At 38.5% G+C, this 19,964-nt stretch overlaps 1 protein-coding gene across 1 annotated transcript in view; it reads left to right on the top strand.

The window, feature by feature from the left end:
• The first annotated feature begins 7,004 nt into the window (after nucleotides 1–7,004).
• Nucleotides 7,005–19,964, top strand: part of CFAP74 (cilia and flagella associated protein 74) — a 49,200-nt gene continuing 36,240 nt past the window's right edge. The window contains exons 1-10 of the mRNA XM_074848464.1: nucleotides 7,005–7,128; nucleotides 8,310–8,454; nucleotides 9,428–9,518; nucleotides 10,874–11,020; nucleotides 11,777–11,875; nucleotides 13,706–13,810; nucleotides 14,991–15,164; nucleotides 15,717–15,827; nucleotides 17,062–17,164; nucleotides 17,845–18,002. Coding sequence (XP_074704565.1) covers nucleotides 8,337–8,454; nucleotides 9,428–9,518; nucleotides 10,874–11,020; nucleotides 11,777–11,875; nucleotides 13,706–13,810; nucleotides 14,991–15,164; nucleotides 15,717–15,827; nucleotides 17,062–17,164; nucleotides 17,845–18,002 — 1,106 coding nt within the window. The 5' untranslated portion in view covers nucleotides 7,005–7,128; nucleotides 8,310–8,336. The remainder of the gene's footprint in view (nucleotides 7,129–8,309; nucleotides 8,455–9,427; nucleotides 9,519–10,873; nucleotides 11,021–11,776; nucleotides 11,876–13,705; nucleotides 13,811–14,990; nucleotides 15,165–15,716; nucleotides 15,828–17,061; nucleotides 17,165–17,844; nucleotides 18,003–19,964) is intronic.

Here is a 19,964-nt window from a genome sequence, read left to right on the forward strand (position 1 = left end):
CCAGCCTGGCGGCACAGAACCGAAAGAGGCAGAGCCAGGGTTTGACAAACTTCTGCCTCGTCGCTCTCAGGTTCCTAAGGGGCTTTTCTAAAGTGAAACGCTTCGGGTTACTTCAGCAAGCAGGGAGCTGTGAAACTGCATTTGCAATCCTCCATCCCACGGCTGCTCGGGGGCTGACATGGTGCGTGCTCGGGAACACCGGGCACGGTTCCACCCTCCGGGCCTGGCCAACTCCCGGGAGCTCCGGAGGGCAGCCCGGCCGGAAAGCTCTTCGGGACTTTGATTTCATCTTTACTTGCAGGTCAAAGTCGATTTTCTCCTCCATATTCGCTCTTTTCTTCTCTCCTCCTCCGCCTCCTCTGCTTTTTGGTGCTGTTCAATCTAGAATGACAATTTTAAAACCAACCCACAAAGGAAACACTGTGAAGGAGACATTTTAAAGAAATTTGATCGTAAAGCAAAAATGAATGTGCAGATACCTTAAGCAAATGAAAGGATGCACCTGGGGTAAAGTGTTCCATTTACCTCTTCATATACTTAATTTTCTATTATTATTCAATACAATATTTCACATGGCAGCTCAGGGGTGGTGGGTGAGGGGAATAACATCCCCGTGGGATCCAGGAGAAGAGATGTACAGATGTACACAACACGTACACAAACGTCCCTACACACACATATACGATCATACGCCATAAATGTGGAAGTATGATGGGGGGGGGTATTTTCTTTCTGATCATTTCCTTCCTCTGCACATTCCAATGGTCATGCCTGCGGCTAATGCACGCGAAGGAGGAAAACACCTAAATTTAAACTCAAGTAGTTGGATTGTTGCACGAAAACTGTTTTTTTGGAGGAGGGAAACCAAAAGATTTTAAATGGAATTTACAGGATGACATACGGAACAGAATGGTTCTGTCTGTCTCTATAATAGAACAGATTTACACCTTTCAGGATATTTCAGTTGACATTTTTTTGTATTTTTCCTACTTTTAAGGATGGTGTTCCAACGAGCTATGTACCTACTCTGAGAATTCCTTGGTATTGTTTTTCTCTGGCTAGACAGCTGTCATCTGATTTACTAGTAAAAAAGAACAGTTTTCTATATCTTCAGCATACATCTGTAAAAATAGCAAAAATCAGCTGAGGCAATTTGTACATTTAGAATGAGTGTGTGTGTATGTGTATCTTACACATGTCAGCGTGTGAGTGTGTGTATTTGTGTGTTGGTATAAGTACATCATGGCAACACATGCTCCAAAGGGATAGACATTGCTACAAATTTGACCATTAAAACAAGTAAAAATACAATGGCAATCCTCTAAAAGAGTCATGACCGGAAGACTTGTATTTCTACATCAACTACACTTTCAGCCCTTCTTCACTTTGATGCCATGAAAAAGTTCTTTGCTGTCAGTGGTTCTGATATTGCAAAAAAAAAAAAAGAAAAAGAGGAAGAGTATTACCTACATATTTTCTCTAAATTCATTAAGCTAATTCTCTTTCTTACTTCTCCTTCTACCACTATGCTCCTTTTTCAGCAGCTCTGAAGGTGTCACAGTAAGGTGACTGCCCACAAAATCTTCAATGCAATTGTGATGGGAATATGTTTAGCTTCAGGATTTTAATAATTTTTTGGAAAAAATCTGGTAATCGAAGTATATTATCAGGGTCCTGATTATCCCTGGAAAAAATGAACCGTCCCATTCATTTCACTGGGCATTGCATAGGGATGTTTATCCAATTGCTGAAATCATCTTGTATGATCAAGGTTTTATACTATAGATTTGGATTAATAATGTCATCATGAATGAAAGAAATATATACGGGGAGTTTTCCATCACCACCATAATAGTGCCTGGGTTTAACAAAATCTCATGTTATTTTCACAGGAACTGATTTAGCTACCACTTTGTGTCTGTACTTCAGAAAAAGAGATGTTCTAAGATCCCTTCCCACTAAATCCTAAAATAAATGTGTAACTTCTCTCAGATAAATAAATTACATTTGATGTATATGGGCCTTAATTATATCCTCTATATTATATAGAAGAAGGACAAATGCTAGGTCATTCAGCCTTGGTTTTAGTTGATGCTGCATACAAATACATATTTAAGCAAAATAGGTTGATACATGTATACTCACACATATATATATGTACACCCACACTCAAAATTAATAATTCCTATTAGCCAAAGGGAAGAGAGGGATAAACGATCAACAATGTATTCAATTTCCTACAATTCTGGCAGAATATCCTCAACTCTTTATAGTCAATGACAGATTAAAATAGCTCAAGAGGTAGATGAAAAAACAATTAAAAAAGCTATTAAAACATCAAAACAAGACAAAATAAATAAGCTCCCCAAATCTTTCTCATCTAATCCTCTTGAAAATAATTAAAGCTTTCCTTTAGCTACTGGCTTGGAACTGTCAAATATTTTTAAAAAGATGGCCCATGATACTAAATGTTTCTTGTTGCTCTACTAAATGACTACCTCTCCTCACTCCGTGCGGCTGCAAGCATGAGCTTTTACCAAGCCTATGGTCTGACCTTGCACATGGAGCTCACAGGGGCCACAGGAGGCTGCAGGGGATCAAACCTGCTCCACCACAACCAGGGTGTCAGGTCAGAGTTACAGTTTGGAACAAACTTTCGGCTTTGCTGTTGTACACACAAAGCTGTTGTAGATCTGCCAAAGCAACGTAATAATGACCAACGTGATACCTCAGTCAGTATGTCCGTATTATCTGACCATGACAGTCTATCAAAAGCTGATGCGCTCTGCCCATCAAGTAAATATAATTTAAACATTATTATTACTACTATATTATATTACATTGCTATATTATTATTATTATTACTATATTAACAATTACCAATTTTTGAAGTATTTACCCTTTCTTAAGTATTAAGCAAAGGTCAAAACTTTGAAGTAATATTTTACTATCATCAAAACCAGAAACCCACATTTCAAAATCTGTCAAGTATTTTTCTTCTGGAGAATTTAACAGGTGTGACTTTTTCCTGATCATAGTCATCCATACTTTTGTAACTGCTACTGTAATATAATTTATTGGAGGGCATAATTTGATGAGATTGAGGAGAAATATGCTCAGTGATTTGGGCCAAGTTAGTTTTCCTAGTCCTTTATTACCTCAGGATTTTGAGAGCATATCAAAAGGACATTATTTAAATTTATTTTACAGTTGCACCGCACTACCTGATATTCTTAATAGATCCTTTTCTGAACAGGACAGGTGGTTTTACTGCCAGCAAAGAAAAGATGTCATATTGTCACACAGAATTTTTAGAGGCAAAAAATGCACCACATGGATAATTAGTTTCACTCTCCCACGATTCCCACATAAACAGCTCGTGAAAGACTGTTGTGGCAACGTCACCAAATGTCTCTAGATATATAAATTACACACATATGCCTATTTTTATAAATGAGATTTGGGAATATCAGTAGCAATTGCATGGTGGGAATATTTAGCTCATTTCAGAGGTTGTACTGTACTTGCACTGTCCCGTGGCGCCAACACAAATTTGTCTGTATTTAATAAATATCAGTGTAACCACAACATTAATTTTCCTTTCACCTAAAGTGCTGGCTGAGAAATCTAGTTTTTATCTGTTTCCAAATGTTCTGTAGAACATCCAGTTCCTCCCTCAGTCTGCATAGATTTTTTGGATAATCATGAAGCGCAGCACGGCCAGACACTTTGCCCTCTTTTTCTTTCCTCCATGCAACAGATTTGGGATGAAATTCCCCACTTTGCCCCTGAGCCAGGGCTAGTTCCAGGACCGGAGATGATTGCCTTACACATGTGTTGCTGTCAGTGGTGCACTCCCAGCTGATGACATCCCGGGTCACTCCTCCGTGGGGTGCTCTGATAGCAAATGCCCCTCTTGTTCTTTCTGACTGCCTCTGTAAGGACGACTCGTTGATAAGATGCTTATCAATGTTTTGCCATTGTTCACAGTCCCACGTTGATCCGTATCATAGAATAGGGGCAGAGAAGTTGTTTTATGTAATCTGACATGAACCACACTGCAAAATTAAGATTCCATTATTGGCATGTCTTCCTGCCTAAAAGCTAGAAAGCTCCATATATGAGCTACCGTCACCTTGGAAACGTTCAGAAAAGAAATACCAACCGCCTGTAGAAGCGCAGTATGTAGCCATACAGCAAACTGAACTGTCCGGTTCTGCTAAGTCAGGTACTAAAGTAACTTCACTGAAATGCCTCTAAATTTAACTTCACAGTAAGAAAACAGCAGGGTTTTAATTTATACATGCTCACTCCATTACCCAGTTTCTCAGAGACGTATCACTGGTGGTCAGTGCCTACAAAACCTGGAAGAGTAGAACCAAGGCCTTTTTGTACATCTCCTGGAGCTTAAAGCTGGAATTGCTTCACTGACTTTAAGTTGATAGACATAAATTGTGGATTGGGAGATAAGAACTTGTCTGGGGAGCCATAATTTAGCATCTTCAGAGGAACTGCAGATATCTTCTCTTTTCTCACATCTATATGGGAGATAAAAATCTAGATTGCCTTTCCCTGGTGACAAATTATTCACCTGACACAAAATCACGACCAGTGGCCCGGGAATGATGCAGTCAGATATAATGGGTAGTGTGCACTCTGAAATGACTGGTGCTGACTGGAAAGGGGCTGTTAGTAAGACTTTAATAACAAAACATCTGGTATTTCTCTATTAATTTGGATTAGCAATTTGAACTTAGTTCCAGTTCAGAGAGAATACTATGTCAACGTTTCCTATGGAACACCAATTCCATTTCTATCGCCGCCAAAAGCTATGTCTGGCTGCGGCAGTGGTTATAATGCATTGTGCTTTACAGCACAGTTACAGATCAGCTATTCTTTTTTGACTCGAGTGCTGGCTAGGTTTTTAGGAACCTTAGAGGTTAAACTCATGTTTATTTATTGCTAAAACTTCAGTTACCATTTTTTGGTGTTGTTACGAAAATCGCCCAAATAGTTGTAAACTGGGACTGAATAAATACCTTGAATAAAAATATCACAAGAAACTGAAAATCAGTGATATTACCAGGTGTTCTTACAAGTGCTTTCTTGAGGGGAAGAAATGTGCTTGGATCTTTTACATCCTGACTATAGGAGTGTGAGAACTGGCAGATTCAGAGTTAACAAGAGTTATATCTATTCTAGATCTGCAGAGAGAGCTATACAGTTAATCACTGCATATTTTTAGCCTACATCTTGTAGCTTTAATCCTGCAAATGTCTGTATGTAATTTGTTTTATGTAATATGAATAGATGCCATAAAATCAAGATTCCACCATCTATAGAGCTAAGAATGTCCATATATTTCTAAAGAATGAGGACTTATAGCATAAGTGTAAGACAATGAATTGGTCACTGTGAGTAATATATACTCCATACTGTGGGTGCCAGTAGAAATAAATACTTAGATTAGCAGCATGTGCTTATATGTATGGTATCAAAAAACCAGACCTTCTCATAGCAACTATAAAAAATTGCAGAAATATTGCTTACAATCAAGGAACATTTTCAATTAAATAAATCTGAGAATGCCGTCCGCCTCTACGTACAGATCAGTGTGTATTTCAATACAGAGCTCTGCTTAAAGAATGATGTCCCAATATTTTAGTAACTGAATCACTTTGAATCTTTGAATAGCTGAATTTCTCTAGCATGTCATTTAGGCCTGGTGCCAAGAATAAGGGGATGAGAATCTACTTTTCTGTGAACTGCCCTCTTCCTTAACTTTGCCGAGGCAATACATGGAATTGAAAGGAAACCTAATTAATCACCAATTAAGAGCTAAAACCTCGTAACTGAGCGCATAGTAGCAAACACGCAGGTTCAGAAGATTCCTCTGAAGAACAGAGTATTCCAACTCACACATTTTATTAATACATTTAGCTTTACTATGTAAATTACTGAAATATCATCTAAATACTTTTTCATTTAGTGATTTTGTGCACTTGTAATGATTATTAAAGTGCTACAAGGAGCCTCAAAACCTGCAATTTCTGCTGAAGCAAGAGGAAGCATTCAGAACGGGACATTATAAATGGGCAGCATGAGCAGTACACATGATTTTTGCTGTAATAACCTTTAATTAGTAAGTAATGGCGAAATCCTATTGTCAGAATAGTACAGGCTTATTTCTGACAGCTTCATTCTGGATTGAAACTTGGAAATCTTCAGTATTCTAAATGTGTACTCCAACCTCAGATCTGTATGACTTCTACATGGCAGAAAACCATGTGAATTCACTAAAAAGATTTCTTTTTTTTAATCATAATTCCACTAACTTGTTTATAATTTATAAATGTATGTAGAATAAATACTAAGCTGAAAGTTCACTGGAAAGGTCTGATTTCAGTTACCTGAAATCACTCGAACTAGATGCCTCAGCCAGGCCGAGCAGGTGCCAGGAGTGCTCCCGCCTGGGCGGTTGTTCACACGAACACAGTGGGAACCTTGATGCCACCGTATTTTTAAAGTATCAGTCATCCTTTTATATATCAGAGAACGTGTCAAAAGCTCACAGAAATGTATAAAAGATCTTGCCAATCAAAACCGGAAAGATGTTGCGTTTCATAGTAGTTCATGTTTAACCTACACTACTAAAAATAAAATAATCGTCAAGCAGGAAAAAAAAAAAAAAAAAAAAAAGACTGATCAACTACTCAGCTGGTTCAAATCTTTCTAATTCATTGGCTTGAATAAACCTATGAATATCCGCCCTACATCTTGTCATTCTGTGTACTTATAAGAGTGCAAATTTAGAAGCGAGAATTTAGTCGCAGGCACTGGCTGGCGATACATTGATTCGGTATTTGCCAATGGAGGCCGCGGCGGGCGGGCGGCGCCCAGAGCCCTCCGCGCCCTCCGCGCCCTCCGCGCCGCCCGCCCCGCCCCGGCTGCCCCACTGCGCGGGCGGGGGGGCACGGCGAGCAGCGCCGCCCTTCCTCAGCGGCTCCGGGGGGGCCGCGCAGGAGCCGCGCTCTCTCCGCACCCCTGCCGCGCCCTCGCCGTGGTTTGCTCCGTTGCCGTGGCAGCGGAGCCAACGGCCGCCGCGCGCAGTCGGCGGGAGAGGCGCGGGTGAGGCCGCGGGCCTGGCAGCGCTGTGAGGGGGGCGCGGGAGCGGCCCCTCGGCCCGGCCCGGCCGCCTCGGCGGGAGGCGGCTCTCGTGGTCCTCGGGGCGGCGTCCCGGCGCTCCAGGCCGGGAGGTGTTGCCGCAGTTCCGCCGCCGGCCCCGGGGCGGTTTGCAGGGTGGGCCCTGCCCCGTGTACTCGCGTGGGCTGTGGCGGGGTACGGCGGCAGCCCAGTGTCGGGAGGGTGTTTCCGTCAGGCGGGTTCCGGTGCGGTGCGGCGCTCACTAACGGGGCGAATGGTGGAAGCGAGGTGGCTTCCACTGTCCGGCCTGTGATTTCCTCATGGAAGGCCCCGGGGCCTTCCGCCGTGGTGCAGCTTTGGGCCTAACTTACATGAAGCGTTTTCGAGGGAGTTGGAGTTGCACTACCTGGCAGAAAGTACCGGGCTGCGTTGTGTTTGTGTTACTTTTTAGTGCCGCTAACATCCTCAAATCCACCATAGCCCAGTGCAGGAATTCTGTCTTGGTTTTGAAGTGGTTCTTGTCATTTAGTCTATTCCATGCTTCAGATTCCATGGTGTATTTACTTTGTTCTTTAACTAGGGAAAATACATCCTCTCTTCTAGTTTATGTTTTTGAGTCCCACAAAAGGATTTACATAAACGCACTCAAAGCTGAGCCACCACCTTCGTTAAAATTAATCATATGTACAAGTCTCTGTATGAGTAAGATCTTGATGAAATGCTCAACCATGTGGTAATAACTCATTCTAGATGACAGAATTGACTGAGTTCTAATGAATTATATCAACACTTGAGAACAGTTTACTTAACATTGAAGGATTATATGTCTGCATAAGACACAAGAGCGAGTAGTGTTTGTGGGAGTTGTTCCCTAATCTTTGTGGGTAGAGTGGTTGGTGAAGTAGATAAAATACATTCAGAAGGTTTATTATTGAACTGATTAGTGCTTTTAAAAAACTACTAAAATGGAAGTGTCCTTTCTTTTCTAGAAGAGGTTTATTAAAGTTGATACTTAAAATGTGTGACTAGTACAAAGATGTGTGATGGTATCCAGTTATTTCATACGCATTAAGTATTTACTGAATGCTATTAATTTATCTCAAGATACAGTCACCACTATTGCAAGTTCTTGGAGATTATAAAACGTGCACTCTTCTGTTTCTTAGCCTGGTTGATTTGAAAGAACTATCAGTATGGAAGATAATGAGACTGGTTATAGTAAGGAAGAAGAGCAAAAATCTCTTCTACCATTTCTGGAAGAAACTGAAGACAAAGGTGGTCAGTTCTCTAATGTGGAAGAACACTGGGAAGGTGAAAATGATGAATTGTTTTGATAACTCATAAAAAAAACCTAATGTTAATGTGTCTTCTAAGTTAGTAGATGGGAACAGTTCAAGTGTTGAATGATATTCCACATAAAGGCAGTGATTCCAGTAGGTGTTCTCTAGTGTTACATTACACAGCTGTAGCTAATCCAAATCTAACCCATTATTTCTGTAGCGGTAAATTCTCTACTTCCTACCTCTGTAAGGCATTTTGATTCAGAGTTGTCAGTAAAAATCTAATACTTGACTGTATGGACTTGATTCAGTTGCTCATACATTGGCATCTAGTGCCAGTTAAGTGCTCTAGACTCTCTCATCTGACTCCAGAATGGTGTACATCTTCCACAGATTCAACTCCACAACAATGTTGCATAACTTAAGGCATCTAAATTGGCACCAGATAACTCTTAGTAGGCAGCTGGTTTCTCTGTCTGTGTCCAGAAGTATGTTTCAGTATAGTATGTGAGGCAACACATCTAACATTTTACAGATTATCATGTATGGTGTAGCACTGAATACTGATCTTTATGTTAAAAAGAGTTCTTAGGCTATTCTTATTGTCATTTTCTTGATTGCATCAATACTTTAAAAAAAAATTCTATCTTCACAGTACAGTAGGATAAGGTAATACAAGATAAATCTATTAGACTGTTGGCCAAAACCTGTCACTACATTAGCCTTCCACCTGCCCCACTCCCCGTTTTCGTTTGTTTTTTCCCCACATCTGTTGGATTGTTGGTGACACTTCCCTAACGAAGGTAGAGAGCACTTTCCTGTTCTGGTTTCAGGTGTACAATAGCAGTCCTGTGTGTTTCACCATATGAATTTTTTGATATATGCTGCATTAATGCTGTAAAATACCATCTCTGATTCTCCATGTTTTGACAACAGCAAGTATACGAGAGCTTTGCATTTTAAAATTCAAAGTCTCCCAATTAAATTGTTTTAATATCTATTAGAATACAAGCTTGAGGAAGAGTTGGCTGGTGCTGGCGTGATGGGAAACAAGGATGCTTCTGAAGGAGCTGGAGGCAAATCTGATTCTACCATGTAAATAACTTGTTATCAGTTCTAACAGTGATTTCCTTTATAGTGTTAACTTACCTTTTCAACAGAAGGTTTGGTTAATTCAACTATGCATTTTTTTGTCAAATTAGTTATAGGCAATATAGACATTTCCACAAAAAATAAATTCAATCTTACTATTGTTAAAATAATTAGCTGAGTAAGATAAAGATGGGCTCGGGACACTCTTTAATCTGAAGCCATTGTAGGGGTGTACACATAACACCATGATTTCAGCACATTAATGTGGGCTAATTGGCTCTCCTCAAAGGAGTGTTACACTAACCTGTTAACACTTCTAAAACCCAGCCAGTTCTTTGTAATAATACCTAGTGTTGTGTTCATATTCCTTGGAAATTGTAGAACATCAGGAGCTGTTGGGAAAAGAGAAGTTTGTCTGCTGAAGAGTATCAGTGTTGGGTTGTAAGTTTTTTTTAATATATACAGAGTTTTGTACCACTATGTAAAGTCAGCACAGAATTGGTATGATGATAGATTAATACTACATTGATTTTACAAGTAGGTGGTACAGCGGATTTATCCTTGAAGAAATACATTTATATGTAACAGAGGTCATGCATGAAAAGGAATTTAGTGGTTTGAATGTGGCGTTAAGCAGGTGCTACTCTCTTCACAAAGATCAAGGCACAGTTTGGTGTACTTTGAGGAGACTGTTAATCTCTGCCCTGGAATGACCTGGCACAGGGTTATAAGGCATGATGAAAAGCTCAAATAATGTTTATTAATATATGTATGTGGGAAGTTGCATAGCACATATGCCTACTGCCAGTAAATGTTGACAGTGTTACCGTTATCAACAGAGAAACTCAAAATACACTAAAATGATTTAAAAAAAAAACCAAACACAAACCTTCAGACCTCTTCTTGCTGTATGTTTAAGCAGACCAAAATGATGAGAGATTAGCTCACACCACAAACAGCAGCTGTATATAATATATTTTAAACTAGTTTAGAAAGTTCCCTTTAAAGTTGTAAACTATTGTTCAGGAAAACTAGGATGTGCAAAGCCTGGGTATAATCAAGAGGAGCCCCAGGCATTTCAAAAGAAAGACGTATAATTAATGCGTTAAATGTGGGTGTAAATGTTCACCATTAGATACCCAAGTCTAAAACTCTTGTCTTAAGTGCTTGTATGTAAACTTCTTGTACAGATTATGTTCATTTTTTTCCCTTTTTTATACTGGTCATATTTGTAACAGTTTTGCTAGAATAAAACAGAAAACAACCCACAAATGCATAAGTGGATGACGTACAAACTTCACCTAATTTTTCAATTACTCATTATGGTTTCATTGTTAATTGTGTGTTTCAATTCAAAGGGCAAGCTTGGAACAGTATTTGGGCAACATTAATAATATTCAGGCTATGAAGTATACAGATAGAATTTGCATATTAACCTTACAGAGGAACCTGAAAGAGCTCAATGACAAAGCCAAAGAAAAGGAACTTGTGGTTCAAAAAGCCAGGTTAGTGTTTAAGTGAACATAATCCATCAGCATAAATCACTGTCAAATACTGGGATACTGTAGCTGTTATATTAGAGTTTATAGATTTTTTTTTCATGAAAGTTACATGATGCAAACATGTGTTTAATGTAATATATTCAATATATTCCCAAACCCTTGTAAAGAATTAAGGATCAAGGATAAAAATTAATTACATACTTGAAAAAATGAAATACAGTATGAATGTTAAAGAAGAGGTGTTTGATCTGGGAGAATTAGATGCTAATTCCTTTCAGTGATGTCTGCACAGTCCTGCTGGTTCAACAGTCAGTTGGAAACATCAAGTGGAAGATTCATTGTAAACATTTTCTTACCTGTGATGGAAATTGTACATTAGAGTCGGTGAAGAGAAGCACTTGCTGTGAATATTTTGCTGTGTTAAGGTCATAAAGATGTTCTTTAGCAGCAAAGATATCTGAAGAAGGTTAATATAAAAAGATGTCATTTAATGTTGTAATTTTTGATAATATCTGAACTGCGGATGAAGTCAGAATAAATTCTTGTTACATTTTTCTGGATATTTGGAGAAAATGTTTGAAATGAACAGGGGCTTCTGAAGAACCTCGTAGTAAAATCTTAAAAGAAAAAGTGGGATGGTGGGGGGGGGTTGGGAGAGCTGAAGGAATCCTAGCTGTGAATCTTGCCCCCAGAAGGAAGAGTTTCATTGGGAAGAGTAAAGAACTTACAAAATATAAATAATGTGTTTGTTTCTTGCAGAGACAAGCTGAGTACCTGTCAAGTGCGGATCAAGATGCTAGCAAAGCAGCTGGATTATGTAGACACTGAAATAGAGAAAGAGGAGGAGGCTGGCAATGTGTAGGTAGAGAGTAGTTCTGGATACCAAAGATTACAGGCATCCAGTATGTTTATGTGTCTGTAATTAATGAGAGAAACTTTTCTGCTTTCATCTCTGCATATTGTTGAACAGTGGATAGAATTTTTAAGCCCATACATTAAAGATGTTACTAGATGAGTGGTGAAGCCCATCGCTATTCTCCAGTGAGGATGTAACTGCATCAGCTTGGGAGGCCCTTCTGATCCAAGGGGTCACTGCACTTCCAGGCAGCGAGCAGCGCAGCGCGTTCACTCCCATGGTGGGGAATGCTAATACTGCAGCCACGTTCCGGCTGATGTATTTTCAGCAATAATTCCTCCTTTTGAAATAAAGAATAATGGTGCATGGGGTCAGGAATCATTGATCTCTATGCTTTCTGGTCTGGAGATAATATTTTGTTAGGTAAATCAGCGCAGAAAGAGGTGGAAACTTAGGAATGGATAGGAAAGAGACGTGTATTTTAAAATACAACCACAACAGATTATTAAATCAGCCTAGCCCACTACTGTCAGTTATGTTTATCAGGGTCTTAATCGCTTCTGCTTAGTATGATGAACCAACACCCCTATGCTATGGCAGTTTTAGAGGTCAGGTTTGCTTCTGGTAACTATTACGATCAAGACTTTTACATATATATATATGCCATTTCTTTTTTTGATTGTTTTATGTTGTAAAATGCATGAATGCCTTTCAGGAGTAGTTCTGCACACAGGAGCTGTTCTGAAACACTTTTGCTATAAAGTGGGAGGCAATTTACTGTACTCTTCACATTTGGTTTAAATAGAAAGAAGTGGGTGGCTTGTGTACCAGGAACCAATGTATTGTGAACAAACTTCGCAGCTGCATTTTATGACCTGTGTTAATCTTCAAGTTAGTATATTGATGAATGATAGAATGATAAAGGTAGGTTAACTGCCAAAATGGAATAGCTGCTTAAACAAAAATGATGAGTTGAATGCTAATGAGCCTCCCGTGATGGGTGCTAGTACTCCCTGTTCAGGATCTCAGAGAGACAGTAACAAAACGCAACAAAGACAGACAAGCACCATAGAAGTTCTTATGACAGATCACATTGTGAGGTCTAGCTAAGCAGAAAAATAGCAATTCTCACGATCTATTATATTTAGCAAGTGAATAGTGTAGTGAGAAGACTTGATAAAGTTCTGGGTTATGAAGCTCAAAGGCATCATGTTTTAGCAATAATAAAAATACTCGCTCCCATTAGCATTACTGATGCCCAGCGCCGAAATTTTGAAGTTAGAGTAATAACTGCAGGTAGAAGATCCATTTCCAATTTTAATTCCGAGGAAGGGAGTTTATGTTGAATATAGTCAGTTCATTGTCTGTTGCTGCTAGTTTTCCTGAGTAGAGAAGACCAAGGAAAATAAACAACTGTGTGGCAATGCTGCCATTGTAGGCCAAGTACGTGGAATATTGTAACGCCATTTTAAAAGCAAAATCATTCTACGTTCTCTAGGTTCACCTAAGCTTACTTTCATTAATAATACTACTTTTATCATCTTGAGAAATGAATAGTCGTGTGAAGCTACTGGTCAGTGCATTTGAAACAAATACTCCTCTGTAAATGTCAACCAGTGTGTAATAGTTTAAAGAAAGCTTTGCCTTGCATGAAGAATGGACATGTAGGAGGCTAAGTAAGAGGCTGCATAGATTTGTGGAATTCTAATATATAAATCTCGGGCTCTAAGATTTTTTTTATTGTTGCTGATCTTGGCGGGGGGAATATATGTTTGGTTTTCACCTTTATTAGTTTGAATTTCTTCCTGATTATTTCTTTTTAATGTTAACAGCGCAGCCTTGTCCCGCCTTCAGGCAACGCGCAGACGACTGTGCACTGAACTGGAGAAAGAGAAGGATTTTGAGCTGAAAATTGCTTTGACGCTAAAAGACAACATGTAAGTGAGGGAAGGAGAAAACAGTGTGATGGGAGTCAGTCTTAATATTACGTTCTTCATATGCTGTTTAATGGATTCCAAATTTAATTACTACGTAAGTTGCTTGTAAATACTGAACTACATTGTTTTCGGTCACATGAGGTTGACTGCAAGGCAAAGGATCTTGAGAGCAACTTTTAGCCTGAGCAGTTCATTGCTGAGGAGACTGGTTGCAGTGTCTCAGCCCCTGAGTTAGTTCTGCACACATAAATGAAGTTTTGATTTTATTTGGGGTTGTGCATAACATGTGGACCTAAACAGGTCTCCTTTTAAATGGAAAACAAGCTGGACTAAAGTAAACCTGTCTGTGATACTGATCTCTGAATGAGCATAAATACTTCTAATTTATGCCTCAGTGGTTTTTATAGGGCATAAAGGGAAAGATTGAAATTGAGAATGATGGAGACATTGCCGTAGTACCACGCATTTTTATGCTAAGTTAATATTGCTACTTGTAATTGATTGTTCACACATCCTAAATTATTTATTTATATAAGACAGAATAAAACTGTCTTTTGCAGAAGGCAACAGGCAAGTGTGTTTATATTTTGGCACCAGAGGTACAATTACTAGTGCCACTACATCAGAGGAAGAAGACAAGCACGACCTTATAGATGTGATTAACCAAGTGGTTAACAGCATACAGTATGTTCTGCTGCAGTGTTGTATAATAGCTTTAAGCTGCTTGACTCGTTTATTGTGTGATTAGCAATAACTTTATTAATCTCTATATATGTATCCCTATCATATTGAGATTCTTTCGGCAAAGCATAGAAGAATAAAAGCTATGGCCTGTCCCTGAAGTTATTTACTGTTGAAGAAAAAGCTGTTTTTCTTGTTTTTCATATTTTCTTCTGGGTAAATGCAGATTTGAGAAACAGAATCTTGAGCTTTATTTTTTACTTTTTTTTTACTGATACTTTTGATGTCTTTAAAATGAGATATGGTATTAGATATGAGCCTTAGGATGAAAGGTACAATACCTGTGTCACTAATAAGGTATGATTTACAATGTAATTTTAAAAAATGAAATAAAACATGGCTAGATTTTTGTTTTCACCATAGAGCCTTACCTACTCAGTAGCCTTAAGTGAAAGAATGTCAGTATTTCAGTGAAAACAGCTCACGCTTTGTTTTAAAGGCTTGAGATGTGGCAGACAGAAACTGAGCAGGGAAAATATGAAATCCTCCATGAACAACTTAAGAAAGCTGAGGAGGAGCTGGAGGTGCAATACCAAGAACGAGCAGAAGTGCGGATTTGGAAGGAAAAAATAGCAGCAGTGCAAGCAGAAGAAAATCGTCGGGCTAGAGAAAAGTAAGCGCCTATAAGTCTGACTCTGCTTCCTTTCCCCATGTTATTTTTAGCCAATTCACTATTTCAGGTGTTGAGAAGATTAGCTAATTCAAATACTAGTGGTATTGTGTTGCTTAGCTGGATGTTGCTTCAGGAATATTTTATGAGGGAATGGAATTAAAATAAGAATTGCCCACAGTCTTGCAGTTATGCAGGTAGAGATTTCTGATCTATGAAAATAAACTTGCCAGAGACAAAAACTGTGAATGCTTTTTGTCTAAGGAACTAAAGTTTATTATATCTAACTGCATGTGTCTGCATTGTTGTTGTTCCCCAGAACCTTCTGAACTTATGATCAAGTTCATCGAGATTTCTTGGAGAGAAAGCGGACACCAGTTTATCAATTTGTCTATAGGTTTTGTGAAAACAACAGACTGTAGGGGGGTGGGAGGGAGGGGCAGGTTGAGACTGATGTTCTCCTTTAACTCCCCCACCCCACCCTTGGATGTTGTTGTGTTGGAATCAAGGTTTCCTTAGTCCTGCTGCAACTGTTGATTTGCCTGTGTTTTGCAGAAAAGAGGAGGAAGCCCTGAAAGAATATGAAGAAAGACATAAAAAAATACTTGAAGATGCCAAAAGGAACCACAAGAAAGCAGTCTGCTTCCTGAGAAAAAGCATGGCAAGGTTATTATTCACTCCTTTCCTGTCTGTACATTCTCTGGTGTACAATACTTTATCCTTTGTCTTTGAAAAATAATAATTTTTCTGCTAGGTGTATCTTCTGTTACACTTGGAAATCTTCTGCCCCAGTACCAGTGTTGTGAAGCATTCAAACCTTATGTGGCCCAAAAAGCTTGGGAAAGAATAAAATCCACTTATTGTCCTAGTAGGGTCTTCAGATTCCCTGGAGCTGAAGGGACTGTCTTTTTGATGAGATGCAGAAGGGTCTGACTAATTTTACCATTACTAATGATTTGAAACATTTTTAATATATGTGTCTGTCGTTAACTGAAGTAGTTGGAAGTAGTATAACTAAATTCCAGATTTGAAACTTGCACTCTGCCATTCTATAGTCCCTCTGAAACGTGGTAAAAAAGCTTTCTTGCTGTCTGGTAAAATTGGTCAATAGGCCATTTCTTTGTGCTCCTTTTCTGGTTGATGGTAAATTAAATGTTCTCTTCGTTGGTTTATGTTTATAGAATCATTGTGGTGTTGAATTATTTTGCTACTGAAGAAACTGAACATTTGTTGCTTACTTTTACTTGTATATTAGGACTTAATTGAAAAAATGATTGAAATATTGTACTGTTTCTGTGTTGATTTATTTTTCATTAGATGGCATGTGAAAACATAATAATTAAGAAGAACAAACAACCAAATAGATTTTTTTTTATCCCTGAGTAATGTATCAAATATATCGATCTTACTAATTTTTTTCTAGTTTACTATTATATTAGCTGGAATACTCTCAGGCTTGATTCATGCCCACGTATTTCTAGCTTTTAGAGTTTCTAGTGTTTATTTTTAGCGCGGGTACAAATGATTGGCTTGTATAAAGTTCACTGTGTAATTGTTTAGATATTGGTTATGTGAGCAACACCTGAATTCATTCTTTATTTTAGCAACTAGACATATGTCATAATGTGGAACACATTCTTCATATTCAAAATTATAAAAAAAAAAAAGAAGTTGTTGAGCAAACTAGTTGAAAGCCTGTTGGCACTTGTAACTTGAGCGGTACCATATATAGAAGAGTCTTCCAACTGTTCCTCTTTCCCCACACCCAGTATCATAGTAAACACAGAGGCTTACAGGAAGAATGTTTGGTGACATTGACAATTACTACTTGTCAGGTTAAACATTCTAATACTAAAAGCTTTCCAGGATATGAGCCTGAAAGATTTTACTTTGCTTACAGAATTCATGAAAAAAATGCAAAGGAAGAAGTGAAAACTCAGGAGCATATGGAGAGAAGGATACAAGCTGTGCTTTCCCTGAAAACCAGCATAACTTCCAATCGGGTACTGCTGCCGTGCCTTAGATGCGGAATGAAGAAATTAATTTGTTAGACTGCTAGGTTTTAATGCAAGTAGTTTCGGTTTTCATTGCAGAATTGTTGTGTGATGCTGTCAGATCACCGACCAGATCTCTTGAAACTGGGGAGAATTTAACTATGGCAGTAATGGTGTTGGATTTGTATGGGCAGATTTTGACACTCCTACTTAGGGAGTTTATTCTGTCAGCAGTCTAGTTGTTCTGGTAGAGTAACTCTCTTGAAAATAATGCATGCTACAAATAAGTTCTCTGAAAACTCAGCCAGAAGCATTTCCAGTTATCTGGATCCTAATGCAGAAATACTTCATATGGAGAAAACATATGGCAGAAAAAGCAGTTATTTAAGAAGTTGTAGAATCTGAGGAAATTATCTTAATTTAATACTGATTTGATTAGAACCGTATCTTTTCACATTGCTTCATTGAGGAGCATTTCAAGGGCAGGCTGGAAGGGTAAAGAAGTAGCCCTGACCTCGTCAGAGCTTTCTGCATCTCAGCACACTACGACTACTGCGTATGTTGAACCCAGTAAGTTCTACTTCAGAGAAATCTACCAAAATTTATATATAGGATCAACGCAGGGTTCTCTGTTTTATATTCTTTAATATGTGGATAAAATATGTAACTGGTTTGTATGGCTTCATAAGGAAAAACTCCAAGCTCTCCAGGTTCGGAACAAAGCAATGGCCTTTGAGGCAAAGAAGCAGGAGATGAAAATGAGGGAAGCTATCCTAGCAGAAGGAGGCAATGTTGCCAAGGAAATTTTTCTCCAGAAGCGACTGCTAGAGCATGAAAAAGAGAAACAGTAAGTATTCATATCTCTATCAAACTCTCAGCTGCTTACTCCTGCAGGAATATATTGGAGCTCTTCATCAGATTGTGAAACACAACATCTAGGATGCTGTCTCGAGGGAGGGAACTCATACTCTGTATGTGTGATATTTGTATCATCTGGTTTAAGCAACTTGAATTTCTAGCTTAGGTGTATTGCTCAGAGAACTAAAGTTAGGAGTCCACATTCTACAAGTAGTGCAAAGAAGATAAACTACTCCAGGAGGAAAATTGAGTGAACCCAAACTGGATGCCTGAAGTAACTGTATTTCTGCATTTCCTGAACGCTGTCCCTATAAAAATTGAACTGCTTTCTAGGCTTTTAGAGTCAGTCTCTGGAAGATTGCTCTGCAGTAAGGTCAGAAGCAAGGTATACTCCTTCGTGCTTTTTTAAATTGAAATTACTCCTCTGCTTTTGTAGGAAAGTTGATAGGAATGTGCCTGTATATCATCTGCTCCAGTGCAAAACTTAATTATTGGTTTTAATCACTTATGAAGATGAATTTGAACTAAGATGCCAAACAGAGGGGAGCTGAGGTGTGTGTTTCTGCATGCTGGCTCTGCTACAAGGGCAGTAACCTGTAGCAAATGTTAGAGATTTAATAAGTAAAGGTTCAATAAGTCTTAAGTTTTGATTAAATAAAGCTTCATTCTTGATGGCTGCATAACACCACTTTTCCTATCCCTAAATATGTTCTAAAAATCATGTTAATAAAATAATCATATCAGTTTGTAGAGATCTGCCAGAAACATCTGACTCTATTTAAGTTTAGTCCTTTTCACCTTGCTTGCTTTCTCCCTTTTACTGTTTCCCTCTGCAGGCCACGGGAGATCACAGTTTGTTAGTCTTAATGTTAGCTGTGTCATGTTTCTCACAGCGGTTCTTTTCTAATTTCAGCTACAATCCTGCCAATCTGCTGAAGAATCTCTTAGTTATTTCTCCCAGGGCTCTGCCTTTCTCCTTTTCTGGGAAGGGATATTCTTAGTTTTCTCTGAGTATATTTCAGCCTGAATGTATATTTCTGAATTATACTCAAAAGAAAATAACTCTTTAGTCATTAAAACCATTGTGTCATTAATTTGTATATCACCTATAAAAAGATTCATAAAGACCAGAACTGATCACAGGAACAGAGGATGGCTTTATACTTCAGGCAGATAGCGCTGGGAGTCATTCCTATGTCTTTGTAACCATGATTAATTTCTTTGTACCATGATTTTCCAAAAATACATTATAAATACAGTGCCATTTATCTGCTTAATGGGGCATCATGAGGCTAAATTCAGACATTAAAGTGCTTCAGTAAGCAGTAGCCTGTATTTAAATGAGAGGTGATATTTTCTTTGCTCCTATTTAGAATCAGTAATTACCTATATGGGTTAGTTGAAGAGGTGGAAGTCTATATTAAAAGCCATCATTATTGTGGGTAATATCTGTGGCAGAAAATTGTGTATTTAATTGCTGGTATTAAAACTGAGATTAAATGATCTACTGTCACTTTTGTCACACTACCCAGTGGGTCACGGAATTTGTAGTTGTACATAGCTTGGAATTCATATCTTCCAAGTTCAGCACTTACGTCCTTACCTTTAACCATTCTTCCTCCCTTTGTTAAATCCACTGGATTTCAGATAAGCAGTTTTCTTTAAATAGCTAACTAGGTTAGGGAAATTATTTTAAAACTTTGTTTTCAGTAGCAATGACGGGTATGCTTTGTCAACTCCTCAACTTCTAAAACACTGTAATTGAATATATTTAGTCTGCAAAAATGTATAAATAGCCTCTGAATCGCCTGGTGTCTTAACACAAATTACCACTGCACCCAGTTTAACGACTTGCTGTTTAGCTTAAAGGCTCAAAAGAAACTGGACTGTAGTTAATATTATTAGCAAACAGCCATGGTTGGTTTAATATTTCTTAAAACATTGGATTACA

Source organism: Strix aluco, chromosome 22, assembly GCF_031877795.1.
Source record: "Strix aluco isolate bStrAlu1 chromosome 22, bStrAlu1.hap1, whole genome shotgun sequence".
NCBI classification, from domain to species: Eukaryota; Metazoa; Chordata; class Aves; order Strigiformes; family Strigidae; genus Strix; species Strix aluco.